At 44.7% G+C, this 14,145-nt stretch overlaps 1 protein-coding gene across 1 annotated transcript in view; it reads right to left on the reverse strand.

Moving 5' to 3' along the window:
- GPNMB (glycoprotein nmb) overlaps positions 1-5,464 on the reverse strand; it is a 28,244-nt gene extending 22,780 nt beyond the window's left edge. The window contains exon 1 of the mRNA XM_019928686.3: positions 5,306-5,464. Within this exon, the coding sequence (XP_019784245.1) occupies positions 5,306-5,375 (70 nt within the window). The 5' untranslated portion in view covers positions 5,376-5,464. The remainder of the gene's footprint in view (positions 1-5,305) is intronic.
- Positions 5,465-14,145: the final 8,681 nt, after the last annotated feature.

The raw sequence follows: 14,145 nt of genomic DNA on the forward strand, positions 1-14,145 counted from the left end.
AACCTATTTGAGTATCTGTTACTCACAGGCAAAAGCCCCACTGTCTATAACCCTTGGCAGCCCCTAATCATACACTGCTATAAACTGTTGTCTCATCTAGTCATATGGTCTTGTGTCTTGGTCTGGCTATGGACTCAGAGCCAGGAACGCTGCCTTTTCTCTTACATCCTGAAAGAGGCCTCCTATGAGGGGTGGTATTTAGAAGGTACTCAGAGAAGCCATACTGAATGGATGCCACTAGCCTCTGCCTTCTATTCCTCTTTGTTGGTAGGAGGAAGGGGAAGCATGTAATTGCCTTCTTATAATGGAGGCAGATGGAGTGGGAAAGAACATTGAGCTGGAAGTTACAGAACCCACTACGAAACAGGCTGTGGGATTTCAGGCCATGTTTCTTCTCTGGGCCTTCACATCAGGCAAAAAACCACATGTCCTGTGATACTGTGAGATAGTATCTGTTTCCAAAAAGGAACAAAGTGAGGGCAGGAAATTTATGTTTATCAATAAATGTTTATTATAACTGGAAATTCAGTTGAATGTTGAGTCATGGAATGGTAGAATGTTCGATATAGAAAGAACTAAGAGTAGTTCGTTCAAATCCTTTCATTTACAGACGAAGAAATTCAGGCCTAGGGCTTCCCTGGTGGCGCAGTGGTTGAGAGTCCACCTGCCGATGCAGGGGACATGGGTGCGTGCCCCAGTCTGGGAGGATCCCACATGCCACGGAGCGGCTGGGCCCGTGAGCCATGGCCGCCGAGCCTGCGCGTCCGGAGCCTGTGCTCCGCAACGGGAGAGGCCGCAACAGCGAGAGGCCCGCGTACCGCAAAAAAAAAAAAAAAAAAAAAATTCAGGCCTAGAGAAGTGATACGATTCACTCAGAGTCATCTGTAATCAAGTAGAAATGAAGATTGGCATCTTTGAGTCCCAGGATCAGATTTTTCTACTCTTCCGAAGTCTTCCTCTTCCTCAGATCCTGAGTGAATGTCAGTGTTTCCAGAAACATAATCCAAACACAGATTTCTCCTCTGATTTTAAATGTCAAAAGTCTGGGCTTCCCTGGTGGCACAGTGGTTAAGAATCCACCTGCCAATGCAGGGGACACGGGTTCGAGCCCTGGCCCAGGAAGATACCACATGCTGCGGAGCAACTAAGCCCGTGCACCACAACTACTGAGCCTGTGCTCTAGAGCCCATGCGCTGCATCCACTGAAGCCCCCGTGCTCTAGAGCCCGTGCTCAGCAACAAGAGAAGCCACCACAATGAGAAGCCCGGGCACTGCAATGAAGAGTAGTCCCTGCTCGCCGCAACTAGAGAAAGCCCGTGTGCAGCAACGAACACCCAACACAGCCAAAAAATAAATAAATAAATAAAAATAAATTGAAAAAAATAAATGTCAAAAATCAAGGAAAAATACAAACTTAAAAGGCAAGTGACAAGGAATAGACACATAGGCCCATAGAACAGACTATAAAACCCAGAAATAGACTCACAGATATGCCCTACGGATTTTTGCAAATATAATCCAATGGAGAAAAGATAGCCTTTCAACACATGGCACTGTAAAAAAGTAAAAAACATAGGAAAAATCTTCAGGTTCTAGGTAGGCAAGAATTCTTAGACTTAACACCAAAATTTATAATTTTTTATTTTTTTAATAAAAAATTATAATTTTTATAAAATTATAAATTATTTTGTAATTTTTAATTTTTTAAAATTTTTTATAATTCTTAGACTTAACACCATAATTTATAACAGGAGAAACTGATAAACTGGGCCTCATTAAAATTAAAAAATTTTGCTCTGTGAAATACCATGTGAAGAGGGTAAAAAGGCACATTACAGGGAGAAAAATATTTGCAAACCACATTTCCAAAACAGGAATAATATCTAGAACATATAAAGGATTTTCAAAACTCAGTGTTAAAAAATCAAATAATCCAGGTAAAAGATCTGACCAGACATTTCACAGATGTGGATGTACAGAAGACAAAGTAACACATGAAAAGATGTTCAATATCATTAGCCAGTGAGTAAATGCACATTAAAACCACAATGAGATATCACTGCATACCTATCAGAAAGACTAAAATGAAAAATACTGACATCAGGGGCTTCCCTGGTGGCTCAGTGGTTAGGAATCTGCCTGCCAATGCAGGGACCATGGGTTCAAGCCCTGGTCCAGGAAGATCCCACATGCCACAGAGCAACTAAGCCCATGAGCCACAACTACTGAGCCCCCGCACCACAACTGCTGAAGCTCGTGTGCCTAGAGCCTGTACTCTGCAGCAAGAGAAGCCACCGCAATGAGAAGCCTGACCACCACAACGAAGAGTAGCCCCTGCTCGCCCTGACTAGAGAAAGCCCACACGCATCAACGAAGACCCAATGCAGCCAAAAGTAGAATAAATAAATTTATTAAAAACAAATGACATCAGATGTAGGTGAAGATGTAGAGAAACTGAATCACTCATACACTGCTGGTGGAAATGGTACCGCCATTCTGGAAAACGGTCTGGCAGTTTCTTGTAAAACTAAACATGCAATTACTATGCAACCAAGCAGTCGTACTCATGGGCATTTGTCCCAGAAAAATGGAAACTTATGTTCACATAAAAACCTATACATTAATGTTCAGAGCAGCTTTACTCATAATAGCCTAAGCTGCAACAACCCAGAAATCTTTCAGTGGGCGAATGGCTAAACTGTGGTACATCCATGTAGTCCGGCATACCCCTCAGTGATAAAGAACTGGCTACTGATACACACAACAACCTCAATAAATTATGTTGAGTAAAAAAGAGCCAGTTCCCCTAAATTACATACTGTATGATTCCATTTCTCTAACGTTCTTGAAGTTACAAAATTATAAAACTAGAGAATGGATTAGTGGTTGCCAGGGGCTGGGGGTTGGGTGGAGTGGGAAAGGGAAGTGGGTTTAGATCTTTGTGGTGATGTGACTGTTCTGTATTTTGACCGTGTCAAGGTCAATATCTTGGTTGCCACATTGTACTACAACTTTGCAAAATGTTACCATTGGGAGAAACCCCGTACAGAGTACATAGCGGGGACCTCTTTGTATTATTTCTTGAAAGTGCATGGGAATCTATAATAACCTCAAAATAAAAAGTAGAATTAAAAAATAAAATAAAAAAACCCCAACAGTAAGACTTTAAAAAAGAAAGTGGGGAGGGGAATAGATGTGAAGGTCAATGGGGTCACACCCAGCACCCCTGTGGCTGTTCCCTCTACCCTTCGGACGCCCTGCTCTACTAGCAGAGACATGGCGGCTTGGCCACTTGTGAGCTACTCTGTCAATAGCCTCTCCTTCCTCTTTTTACCACGGCTGTGACTGGAAAATGGCAAGGAATCCCTTGGTGTCTTATATACTGCTAAATTCTACCCATCCTTATTTTTGGCGGCCAGGATATTTCTTCTTAAGGCAAGGTGAAGCCAGGCACAGCAGGTTTTGTTACGTGGTAATAGGTTGGGCCTCCTCTCAAACTGCCGGCCAGCCTCAGGCTGATCTGCCTTGCTGAGCAGAACAAGGGGGTGCTGGTGGACCGGAGGGTAGAATTAGGTGCAGGGGCCAGTCACTCGTGGTCCAGCCCCACGGCTGGCAGGAAGGACAGCGGCTGCCACGAAAGCCTTCCTCGTCCTCGTATCCGCCGTGCGGCCCTTCCCCCTTGCCTGGGACAGGGGAACAGCGCCAGCTTGCCCGGCCTCCCGGGGCTGTTGCAAGGCCCCGTGCGGCCCAGACGAGTGACAAATCCCTGGTCGCCGCTCTCCGGCCCGGCCCCGCGCCGGCACAGCCCCTGCATCTGGGCTCCTGGGTCAAAGTCGCTGCTCCTCTTCCTGCCCCGTCACCGGCCTCAGCGCTGGCGGCACAACTGGCCTCCCGACACTCTCCTCCCCTACCCCCCAGCCCAGGTCCCCATCCCGGAACCCCAGCACCGCGGGCTCCCGGCGCGCCCAGCGCCCCCCACCCCCCATTCCACGAGCCTGCAGCGCCCCCCTCTCTTTCTCCTCCACCCAGCCGCCGCCGGGCATCGCACTCTGCAAGGACCTCTTCGCTGTAGGGCTTTTCTCTCCCGCTGGGAGGAGTGAGAGGAACGCGTGCACGTGTGTCCAGGATCCTCCACTCTCAGATCTGGGCCCAGCAGGTGAAAAGCCGGACCTGGGCTCGTTTGCTCACCCGTTAAAGAGTGGGAGGACCATGTGCTCCACAAAGGGGGCTGTGAGGACTAGCCGACTGATTTAAGGCGGCCAGCTCAGTGAGCACACATGGTGGGTCCCTTCTCAGCGCCTACCTTCCCCCCCTCCCTCCCGTGGGGTCGTCTGGCAAAATCAGGACTTTTCCTCCAGGGAATGTTGTCACTCTACTGGAGTGAGGTGGAGTGGACCTTCTGGGAGATGTCTAATTCACTTCCTTCTCCCACTCCACTGGAGGATAGGGGCTGCCATGGCCGCCCATCCCCTGGACTGGACAAGTGGGCCACCGGTGAGCTCAGTGGCTCGCAGCTCTGGCTTCCGTTCCAAACACAAGAGGAGATTTTTAAACAAGGATGCTCCAACCCCATCTCCAAAGATTCTCATCTCATTGATCTGGGCATCAGCATTGTTAAAAAGTCCCCAGCCTCTACTCTAACTAGAAAAGAGACCCAGGGCTTTAGCGCTTTTCTCAGTATCCTCACTACAGTGGCAGCAAACTCCTGCAGGTCTGTGAAAACCTATCAGCAGGATTTTTTTTTGTCAAGCGGCTTGTGGGATCTTAGTTCCCTGACCAGGGATCAAAGCTGGGCCCTCGGCAGTGAAAGCGTGGAGTCCAAACCACCAGGGAATTCCCTCAGCAGGATTGGCGATAGCTTCTGGGTTGGGATTATTAGAAAGTCTGATTCCAGATTTTGGGCCCCATTTCATCTGAGGCTCTTTCCTGTTGGATGGCAACGAAACAAAATTTAGTGGGTAGCGTTGCTGTGGTCTCAAGCCAGAGACTGTGCCCTTCATCACCGCCCACCCCCCCCCCCCCCGCAATGTCTCTAACAGAGTGGGTGGCAATTTTGATAGAAAAAAGCTCCACAGCAGAGGGGCTGCACGTCTTTCACTTCAAGAGCCTGGAGCAAAGAATGGGAACTGAACGCATTCTGCCGTACTTTCAACATCCCCAACGGTTTTCAGAAGAAGAAACAAGTGAGCGTGAAATCTTCCTAAAGTCCAACTTTGGGCTCAGGCAGAGTTACTTCAGACAAACCCATCACTTCAGACAAGAGCCAGAGAATGGGTTAAAAATACAGAAATGGACAGTTACTCACGTTTGGCAGCATCAAGTGGCAGTCTTGCAGCCAGCAGCAGAAATCCCAGGAAACAGTAGAGACATTCCATGCTGAATTCTCACGGATCCCGGCAATCAAGGTTTAACTTGTAACTCCTCTGGCTCCATCCGCTAAGAGCAACAGTGTTCTTCTGGTTTTTGCTGTGCTCCACTCCTTATTTTCATTAAATATGGGCCTCGGGGCAGATCATGTGATGGTATTAAGCTGCATGGCTTGATCTGGTCTCTGGAGTTCAACCACTCATGTGCTTCTGACTCACTTGCTCTTAGTATCTATTTATTCACTTTTCAGATGCACACCATTGCAGTGTTGCTATTCCATATTTCTAGTTAAAGGGACTTACTTTCCTATGGGTCCTATTTTGATAGCCTTCCCCAAATAAAATTTCAATCTCCAACCTCACTGATTTTTTTAATTTTTAAAATGTTTTGTTATCTTATATTTTGAATTAGATTCTGTTCATTCATTCTGTTCGTTTTTTTTTGAACTTTTGAATTTTATTTTATTTTTTATACAGCAGGTTCTTATTAGTCATCAATTTTTTAAAAAATTTATTTATTTTTGACTGTGTTGGGTCTTCGTTTCTGTGCGAGGGCTTTCTCTAGTTGTGGCAAGCGGGAGCTGCTCTTCATCGCGGTGCGCGGGCCTCTCACTATCGCGGCCTCTCTTGTTACGGAGCACAGGCTCCAGACACGCAGGCTCAGTAGTTGTGGCTCACAGGCCTAGTTGCTCTGCGGCATGTGGGACCTTCCAAGACCAGGGCTCGAACCCGTGTCCCCTGCGTTAGCAGGCAGATTCTTAACCACTGTACCACCAGGGAAGTCCAGTCATCAATTTTATACACATCAGTGTATACATGTCAATCCCAATCGTCCGATTCATCACACCACCTTCCCCACTTGCCGCTGCTTTCCCCCCTTGGTGTCCATACGTTTGTTCTCTACATCTGTGTCTCAATTTCTGCCCTGCAAACTGGTTCATCTGTACCATTTTTCTCCAACCTCACTGATTATTAACTTGCTGTGACTCGTTTGGTGATTCACTCACCCAGCTCATGTTGAAATGTCACAATTATGCTTCTTTTGCCATAATTTAGACGACCACCTCTTCCCAGCGCTAGCTAGTGCTTGTACATCCCCTTCCCCCAAGAGGAAACTAAGACGGGGAGCGATCTCTTCCATCACTTGAAATGGTGGATGACATACATGGATAAAAACATACGCTGTGCCGAAAGGGGACTGAAGTAGCTGCACCACCTCCAGTAGTTGAGAAATTTACTCAAAAGTGCATTTAGGATATCTGTGCAATTCCATATAACTTTTGGAACCACCTGCATCATTTTTGAGCTCAAAGCATTTACTTGTGTTGTATCACTCAGGACCAACTGCATTCAACATACAGCATATTTACTTCATGTTACAGAAAGCAAGCATTAAATGTAAAAACAAGCTCGCCTAGAACATACATCTTATCAAATCGTTTCTGGTTACAGAATGTGCAGAAAATGTGGCAACATGACTTTACTGCATGTGATCGTTCTCTAAGTCACACCCACATAACCGTTTTCAGTACACATAGAAGCCCTGGTCAGGGGTGAGGGGAAAATTTGTGGTAGTGATTTATGTTTCAGTTGTGCTAATGATGAATAGAAATAAATAGTCTGTGAAACTTCCTACCCTAAGGCCACACACAGCTCTTTAGAGCTGCTTTTACAGCCTTTGAAGCAAATATGAAGCGAGCAACAGGGAAGGGAACAAATGCAAAACTGAAACAAAACTGTTTTCAAATACAGATGAGTAAGTGAATAATGGAAGTAGCTGTTGGTTTTATGTAATGTATATTACATAAATTACATATAATCTATATAGTTCTGTTTTCTTTTTACAACAAACATGAATAACTTTTATAATTAAGAAAAGCTCTTCAGTGTAGGGGAAACTCACTATTGATTTTTGAAAAGTATGATTTCCCTTTGTTGCTTACGATTAGTTCTGGCCTCTATTTTTGGCCAGATTAGCTCTTTCTGTCTCTAAGAAAACTGGAAGTGTCAGACTCTTAGGTAAGGAGATCTTATTTAGGGTGACAGACACAATGATCAAGTCTTCTCTCCTTCCCTCTCCCGTCAACAGGCGATAGCAATGAACTAAGGCAACAGGCAAAAGGTAGGCAGCTGGATGGAGGCCAAGGCACCAGAAATTCTTAATTTCAAAGCACCACAAATTGGCTAATCAGTGCCTTGATAATCAACAGCTGACAACATATAAAGTCCTTTGTAGGTTTCAAGATACTGGGCTATTTTGGATAAGAAATATCTTCAAGCTTGTTTTTCTTTCCTTGCAAAATAAAATTATACTGTGAAAAAGGTTTGAAATAGTTCCTTCAAAGAAGGGAAGCCTCGCAATTACCTGGTATTATCCACATGATTATCCTGGTGGAAATGCTGTTGAGCAAATAGTCAACTTCTGAGAATGTCCTAAATGGCCTCTCAGCGGCCTGGGTTCTGGCACCCCTCGTGCAGCCACAGTCCCAACCTGAGGAGTAGCCCCTGAGCTGGGAGAAAGGTAGCAGCCACCTCAAGGAAGGCTCGTGGAGGGGCAGGTGGCAGCCACGCCCAGGTGTCACGGCAGGCGGTGGGGGAGTTCCCTTTAGTTTTAGGAATTTTTTAGTTCAAACTGCTGTTTTTAAGCAAGATAATAAAAATGAAGGCCCTTTCCTCTCCAACTCTTGTAAATAGCTGTTGGATGAGTTCCCTATCGCCACCGTTAGCAGAATTTGCAGAGACCTGGAGGCTTGAAACGACACAAATCTAATACCTTGCTTTCTGGTATGGGTCTCAGCAGGCTAAAATCAAAGCGGCAGCAGGGAAGCTCCAATGAAGCATCTGTTTCTTTTACCTTTTCTAGCTTCTAGAGGTCTCCCTGCATTTCCCGGCTCGGGCCTGCTTCCATCTTCAAAGCCAGTCGCGCCGGGCACGTCTTTCTCACACCCAATCACTCTGACACTGATTCTCCTTTCTCCCTCTCTCACTTATAAAACCTTGTGATTACATTGGGCTCACCTGGATAATCCAGGTTAATTTCCTTGTCTTAAAGTCCGTTGATTAGCAACGTTAATACCATCTGCAGCCTTTAATTCCCTCTTGCCACAGGACAGCTTCACAGGTTCCCGGATTAGGATGTGGATATCTTTGGGGGCGCCATTATTCCGCCTATCACAGTTATACAGCAGGTGACTTAGCAAAAAATTCTGTGTATAAGAACAGTGTGTGATAAGAACAGTGATGGGAAGTAACTCTCAGCGGTTACATGACTTGCTGAAACAAAGCTTTTGATATTTGGCAGAGCAGAAGGCAAGAATAAACTGAAGATGAAGGAATCAGTTCAGAGAGAGAGAAAGCCCATGTGACTGTTTTGTCCTAATGTGGGCTTTTTAACGTGTTATAATCAGAGTCACAGTTTTCAGATTTAAGCATTAACAAATGACGCAGAGACTTCTGTTTTGTGTCCCGTTCCTCGGCCTCTCCTGTCTGGGTGCTTCCCACATGAATAAGTAATTAAACCCCCTGGTTTCTAGGTTTGCTAAGCTTTGAAATTACTCTTCCGTGAAAATACTTTCCCTCGCTTTTCAGGGAAAGAGGAGAAAAGGTCAGTGCATCGTTTTCTGGTCACCTCTGCTATCACAAAGTGGCAACAGCTGTTGTATTTTTAGCTTGATTTTCTACCTGCAGGAATCAGACCACTAGACTCCGGTAAAGGAGTTTTCTTCTTGGGGTGCTGGCTGCAAACGTTTTTTGACGAGACTATTCTTAAGGAGTTGCCCATTTGAACTTAGAAAGAGCAGTAGGTGTAGAAAAGTGTGGGTTATCATACTAAGTCCTAGTTTTGTTATTAAAGTATTTTCTCTGAATTATTAGTGTAGAAGGAGAATAAGACATGAGAGTTTAATGAGTGGATGTGGAAGCAACGATGCCTTTCTTTTCTACTTTTGGTGCCCGTAGATCAGTGGGACACAAGAGAGAACTAGAATGGGATCTAAGCAGACAGAGAGAAGGGAGGGGCAAAAATAGAAATCTGAATGGAAACCTGGCTTCCAGATTTTTGATAATTATGGATTATCCAGACATGTCTCAGATCACAGGAGCCAGTGCATTGAGCTCATTCATGGGAGATCAATTGTAAGCCCAAGAAAGAAGTTAGAGCAAAAATCAAAAGGGATTTTAACTGTAGAAGAAAGGTCAGGAAACTGAAGCTGGAATAGCCTCTTGGATCTTTATTCTCATGTCTAAATTCAGCTTTTTCTCAATGAAATTTTTTAACACCTCAGATAGAATTTAATTCACCAGTGGAGGTCTGCCTTTCTATACTAGCCATCATCAACCAAGGCATGAATGACAATCTCTGACCTCAGAGGAGCATAGGATCTCATGGGGAGAATAAGACTCATAGACCAGGTAATAGTATGAAACACCTTTTGAAATTCTTATTCTGGAAACTTTCAAACATACACAATATAGAGAGAATGACATAATCAACTTCCATGTACGCATCACTTGCTCCAAGGATCATCAATATATGGCCAGTCTCGTCTTATTCATCCCCCTCCCCACACCGTTATCTGCTGGATTATTTAAACACCAATCCTACACATCACTGGTGTGTGGCGTTTAAATTAAGTAATGTAGATAGAGCTAAAGGAGTTCAGAGAAGATGGAGGATGTAGAGAAATCTTTATGGAGAAAGTATGACTTAGTTCTTGAGTGATGAGTTAAGCTGGATAAGCACAGAGGAGGCACGGGGAGAGTGCATTCAGGTAGGAGGGCGTAATGTGAATAGAAGAAGGACCATTTTTTACAAAAAGGAATGAAGCACAGATGCGTGCTACGATGTGGATGAACCCGGAAAACAATATACTAAGTGAAAGAAACCAGACGAAAACGGTCACATGTTGTATGATTCTCTTATATGAAATATCCAGAATAGGCAAATGCATAGAAAGAAAACAGATGGGTGATTGCCAGGGGCTCTAGGGAGGGGAGAATGGGGAATAACTGCTTAATGAGCGTGGGTTTCATTTTGGCATGGTGAAAAAGTTTGGGACCTAAATAGAGGTGGTGGTTGGAAAACATGGTGAATGTATTAGATGCCACTGAATTGTTCACTTTAAAATGGTTCATATGAGTGGCATGGACACATATACACTACCAAATGTAAAATAGATAGCTAGTGGGAAGCAGCCGCATAGCACAGGGAGATCAGATCGGTGCTTTGTGACCACCTAGAGGGGTGGGATAGGGAGGGTGGGAGGGAGACGCAAGAGGGAGGGGATATGGGGATATATGTATATGTATAGCTGATTCATTCTGTTATAAAGCAGAAACTAACACACCATTGTAAAACAATTATACTCCAATAAAAATGTTAAATAAATAAAGTATAAAATATTTACTATAAAAAATGGTTCATGTTATGTTATGTGAATTTCACCCTGATTACAAAAACAAAAACAAAAAAAGAACAGTAATGATTAACTCCATGACACCCTTTGTTAGGTGTTGCAGGCACGATGCTAGAAACCGAGGATAAAAGGGCACCAAGCATTATGGCGCTGGCAGTCCAGTTGGAGTTAGCAGCCAGGTGAAGAAGCTTGTGCAGGGGCTACGGTAGAAATATGTCAGGGTGCACACTGAGGGCAGGATGAAAGGGGCTGCTCAGTCCCAGCTGGGTAGCACTGTCCAGTACAAATATAATGTGAGCCACGTGTGTAACTTTAAATTTCCTGGCAGCCACATTTTAAAAAACTAAAGAGAAACAGTTGAAATTCTTTTCAGACTATGTTCCATTTAACTCGATATCTCTAAAACATCATTTCAGCATGTAATCAATGTGTAAAATTATTGATGAGATATTTTATTTTATTTTATTTTATTTTGCGGTACGCAGGCCTCTCACTGTTGTGGCCTCTCCCGTTGCGGAGCACAGGATCCGGACGCGCAGGCTCAGCTGCCATGGCTCACGGGCCCAGCTGCTCCGCGGCATGTGGGATCTTCCCAGACCGGGGCATGAACCCGTGTCTGCTGCATCGACAGGCGGACTCCCAACCACTGCGCCACCAGGGAAGCCCAGATATTGTATATTTTTTTCATGCAAAGTCTTTGAAGTCCAGTGTGTATTTTAGACCAGCACATTGCAAGTGCTCACTGGCCACATGTGCCAGTGGCTGGTGTGTCACACAGAGCAGCTCCACAGGGACAGGAAGAGCTTCCCCACGGGTTGAGCAGTGGCCTGGAGTTTGTGTTGCTCCAGGCAACCAAGTCAGGGGTTGGGGGCCACAGCTGGAGGGGAGCTATGAGGGTGACATGCTCACCCTACAGCCAGGGCAGAGGGTCAAGCCTGATTTCTACGGAGAGCGTAATAGGGACAATGTTTTAATGCACATCTGGTATTGTTTTCTCTGACCTATTTCCCAGGAGTGGAGATAAAGAAGAGGAAACACAGAGGTCGAGTTCCCATTACACATAATTGATTTAATGCCCACTCCCTACACCCAACTGTCTGTCTCCAGCATTCTTTTCTTATTTTTTTTTTCCAGAGGAAAATTTATTTATTTATTGGCTGTCTTGGGTCTTCGTTGCGGTGCGCATGCTTCTCATTGTGGTGGCTTCTCTTGTTGCGAAGCACGGGCTCTAGGCACGCGGGCTCAGTAGTTGTGGCTCGTGGGCTCTAGAGCGCAGGCTCAGTAGTTGTGGCGCACGGGCTTAGTTGCTCCGCGGCATGTGGGATCTTCCCAGACCAGGGCTCGAACCCGTGTCCCCTGCATTGGCAGGCGGATTCTTAACCACTGCGCCACCAAGGAAGCCCTCTTTAGTCTTCTTGAATCTGGAACATTCCCTCAGCCTACTTTATCTTTCAAGACATTAATATTTTTGAAGAGTGTTTTACAGAATGCCCCTCATTTTAGGGTTCTCTCATGCTTCCTCATGCTTACATTCAGGTTCTGCATTTTGAGTACTGCATAAGTAATACTACTTCCCTTTTATTGCATCACATGTTCTAATAACTTTTGAACACTTTTCTAGTCACTAAATTGAAGAGACTATTACTTAAAAGTAAGTACATACAAACACTTAGCACAGGGCAAGGCATAGAGTAGGCTCTGGACAATTCTTATGGATTGAGGTTTGGAGGCCTTATGCCAGTAAGAGAGGGCTATTGCAATTCTCACATGAAATTTATAAAACAAATAGAAGTTTCCTTCACATAAAAAGCAGGAAGCTTCTGATTTAAGTATATATGGGAAAATTCTGAAAATGTGTAGAATGTGATTTCATTGAAGACATACATAACTACAATGAAACAAACCTCAGCTCACACACATAATAACACAATCTCTCTCGTTACAGCTGATCAGTTTTTATAAAGAGGCTACATTCCATCTTGCTCTCTTTATCTTCAGCATTTTCTTAATTTGGTGGGTTTGGACAAAAACTTTCTTGCACATTTATTTATCTTTCTTTTGTGAATCATGTGAATTCTAAAGCTTATGTAGTTTTAGAGCTAAATGGTATCTATTCACTAATCCTTTACATGAAATGACTGAAAATGAAACAGGGTTTTTCTCAATACCTTGAACTAAATACGGAAATGCAAAAGAACTCCAGTTCAGTGAAGAGTGTGCCCAGCTGCACACTCTGTTCCAGAGCCGAGACCTGTGAGTGGAGTCGGGTTTAGGGCCCAGCATCACAGCCCTCACCCCCTGCTTCTCCCAGGGACCCAGGAGAAGGGGATACAGTTGGAAGCTGACACCAATTCTCATGGATCCCTTTCTTTTCACCCGTTCACCACAGAATGCAAATTCTATTACAATTTTTGAGTGTGTGTGTGTGTGTGTGTGTGTATTGGGGGTGCCGATAATATTGACAACAGGTCATAGAAAGTGTAATGTTTGACTGAAGCAGAGAGAGCAACTCCATAGCCACATTTGAATTTCTGGGAGAAGTTTGGGTAGACTGTGGTTCATGGCAGGAGTCAATGCTTTAAAGTTTAAATTTTTAAATATGTTTTGTTGTTCTTTTGACCACTTCCTTACCTTCTTCTGGCATTAGGAAACATTGATCTACAAAGTTAAGGCTATGCACTGAAGTGGTCAAGGAAGTTGCCTTTGTGAAACAAAGTGTTTTACTCGCTACATATAAATTTGTAATGTCTACCCCTGCACCTATTTCCCCCAAATTTTTGTGGGGCAGGACTGTGTGGATTATGTTCATGCCTGGGTCTTAAAGGCAGGTGGGACTGTCAGAATAGGACAAGAGTGTGGGGGCAGATACCACAAAGTCATAGACTGAAAAAAATTTGGGAAACACTGATATTGAGGAAGAAGAGCGGCCAAATCTTCTAAAAGTATATAAAACCCACCTCATCATAACACTCTCTTTACAGAGCTGGCATTTCGAGATTTCTAGGTTTAAAAATTATATTAGGGCTTCCCTGGTGGCGCAGTGGTGGAGAGTCCGCCTGCCGATGCAGGGGATATGGGTTCGTGCCCCTGTCTGGGAAGATCCCACGTGCCGCGGAGCGGCTGGGCGCATGAGCCATGGCCACTGAGCCTGCGCGTCCGGAGCCTGTGCTCCGCAGCGCAAGAGGCCGCAACAGTAAGAGGCCCGCGTACCGCAAAAAAAAAAAAAAAAAGTTATATTATTTTTCTTGCTATTACTTGTCCTTGTTTGATTTTGTCTTCATTTGCTCATCTGCTGAACTGAGTGTGCAGAGGTTCATAAACAGAATGTGAAACACGGGTCGGGAGAATCAAAGGGGCCACCTGTC

The sequence above is a fragment of the Tursiops truncatus genome, chromosome 9 (assembly GCF_011762595.2).
Source record: "Tursiops truncatus isolate mTurTru1 chromosome 9, mTurTru1.mat.Y, whole genome shotgun sequence".
Taxonomy (NCBI): Eukaryota; Metazoa; Chordata; class Mammalia; order Artiodactyla; family Delphinidae; genus Tursiops; species Tursiops truncatus.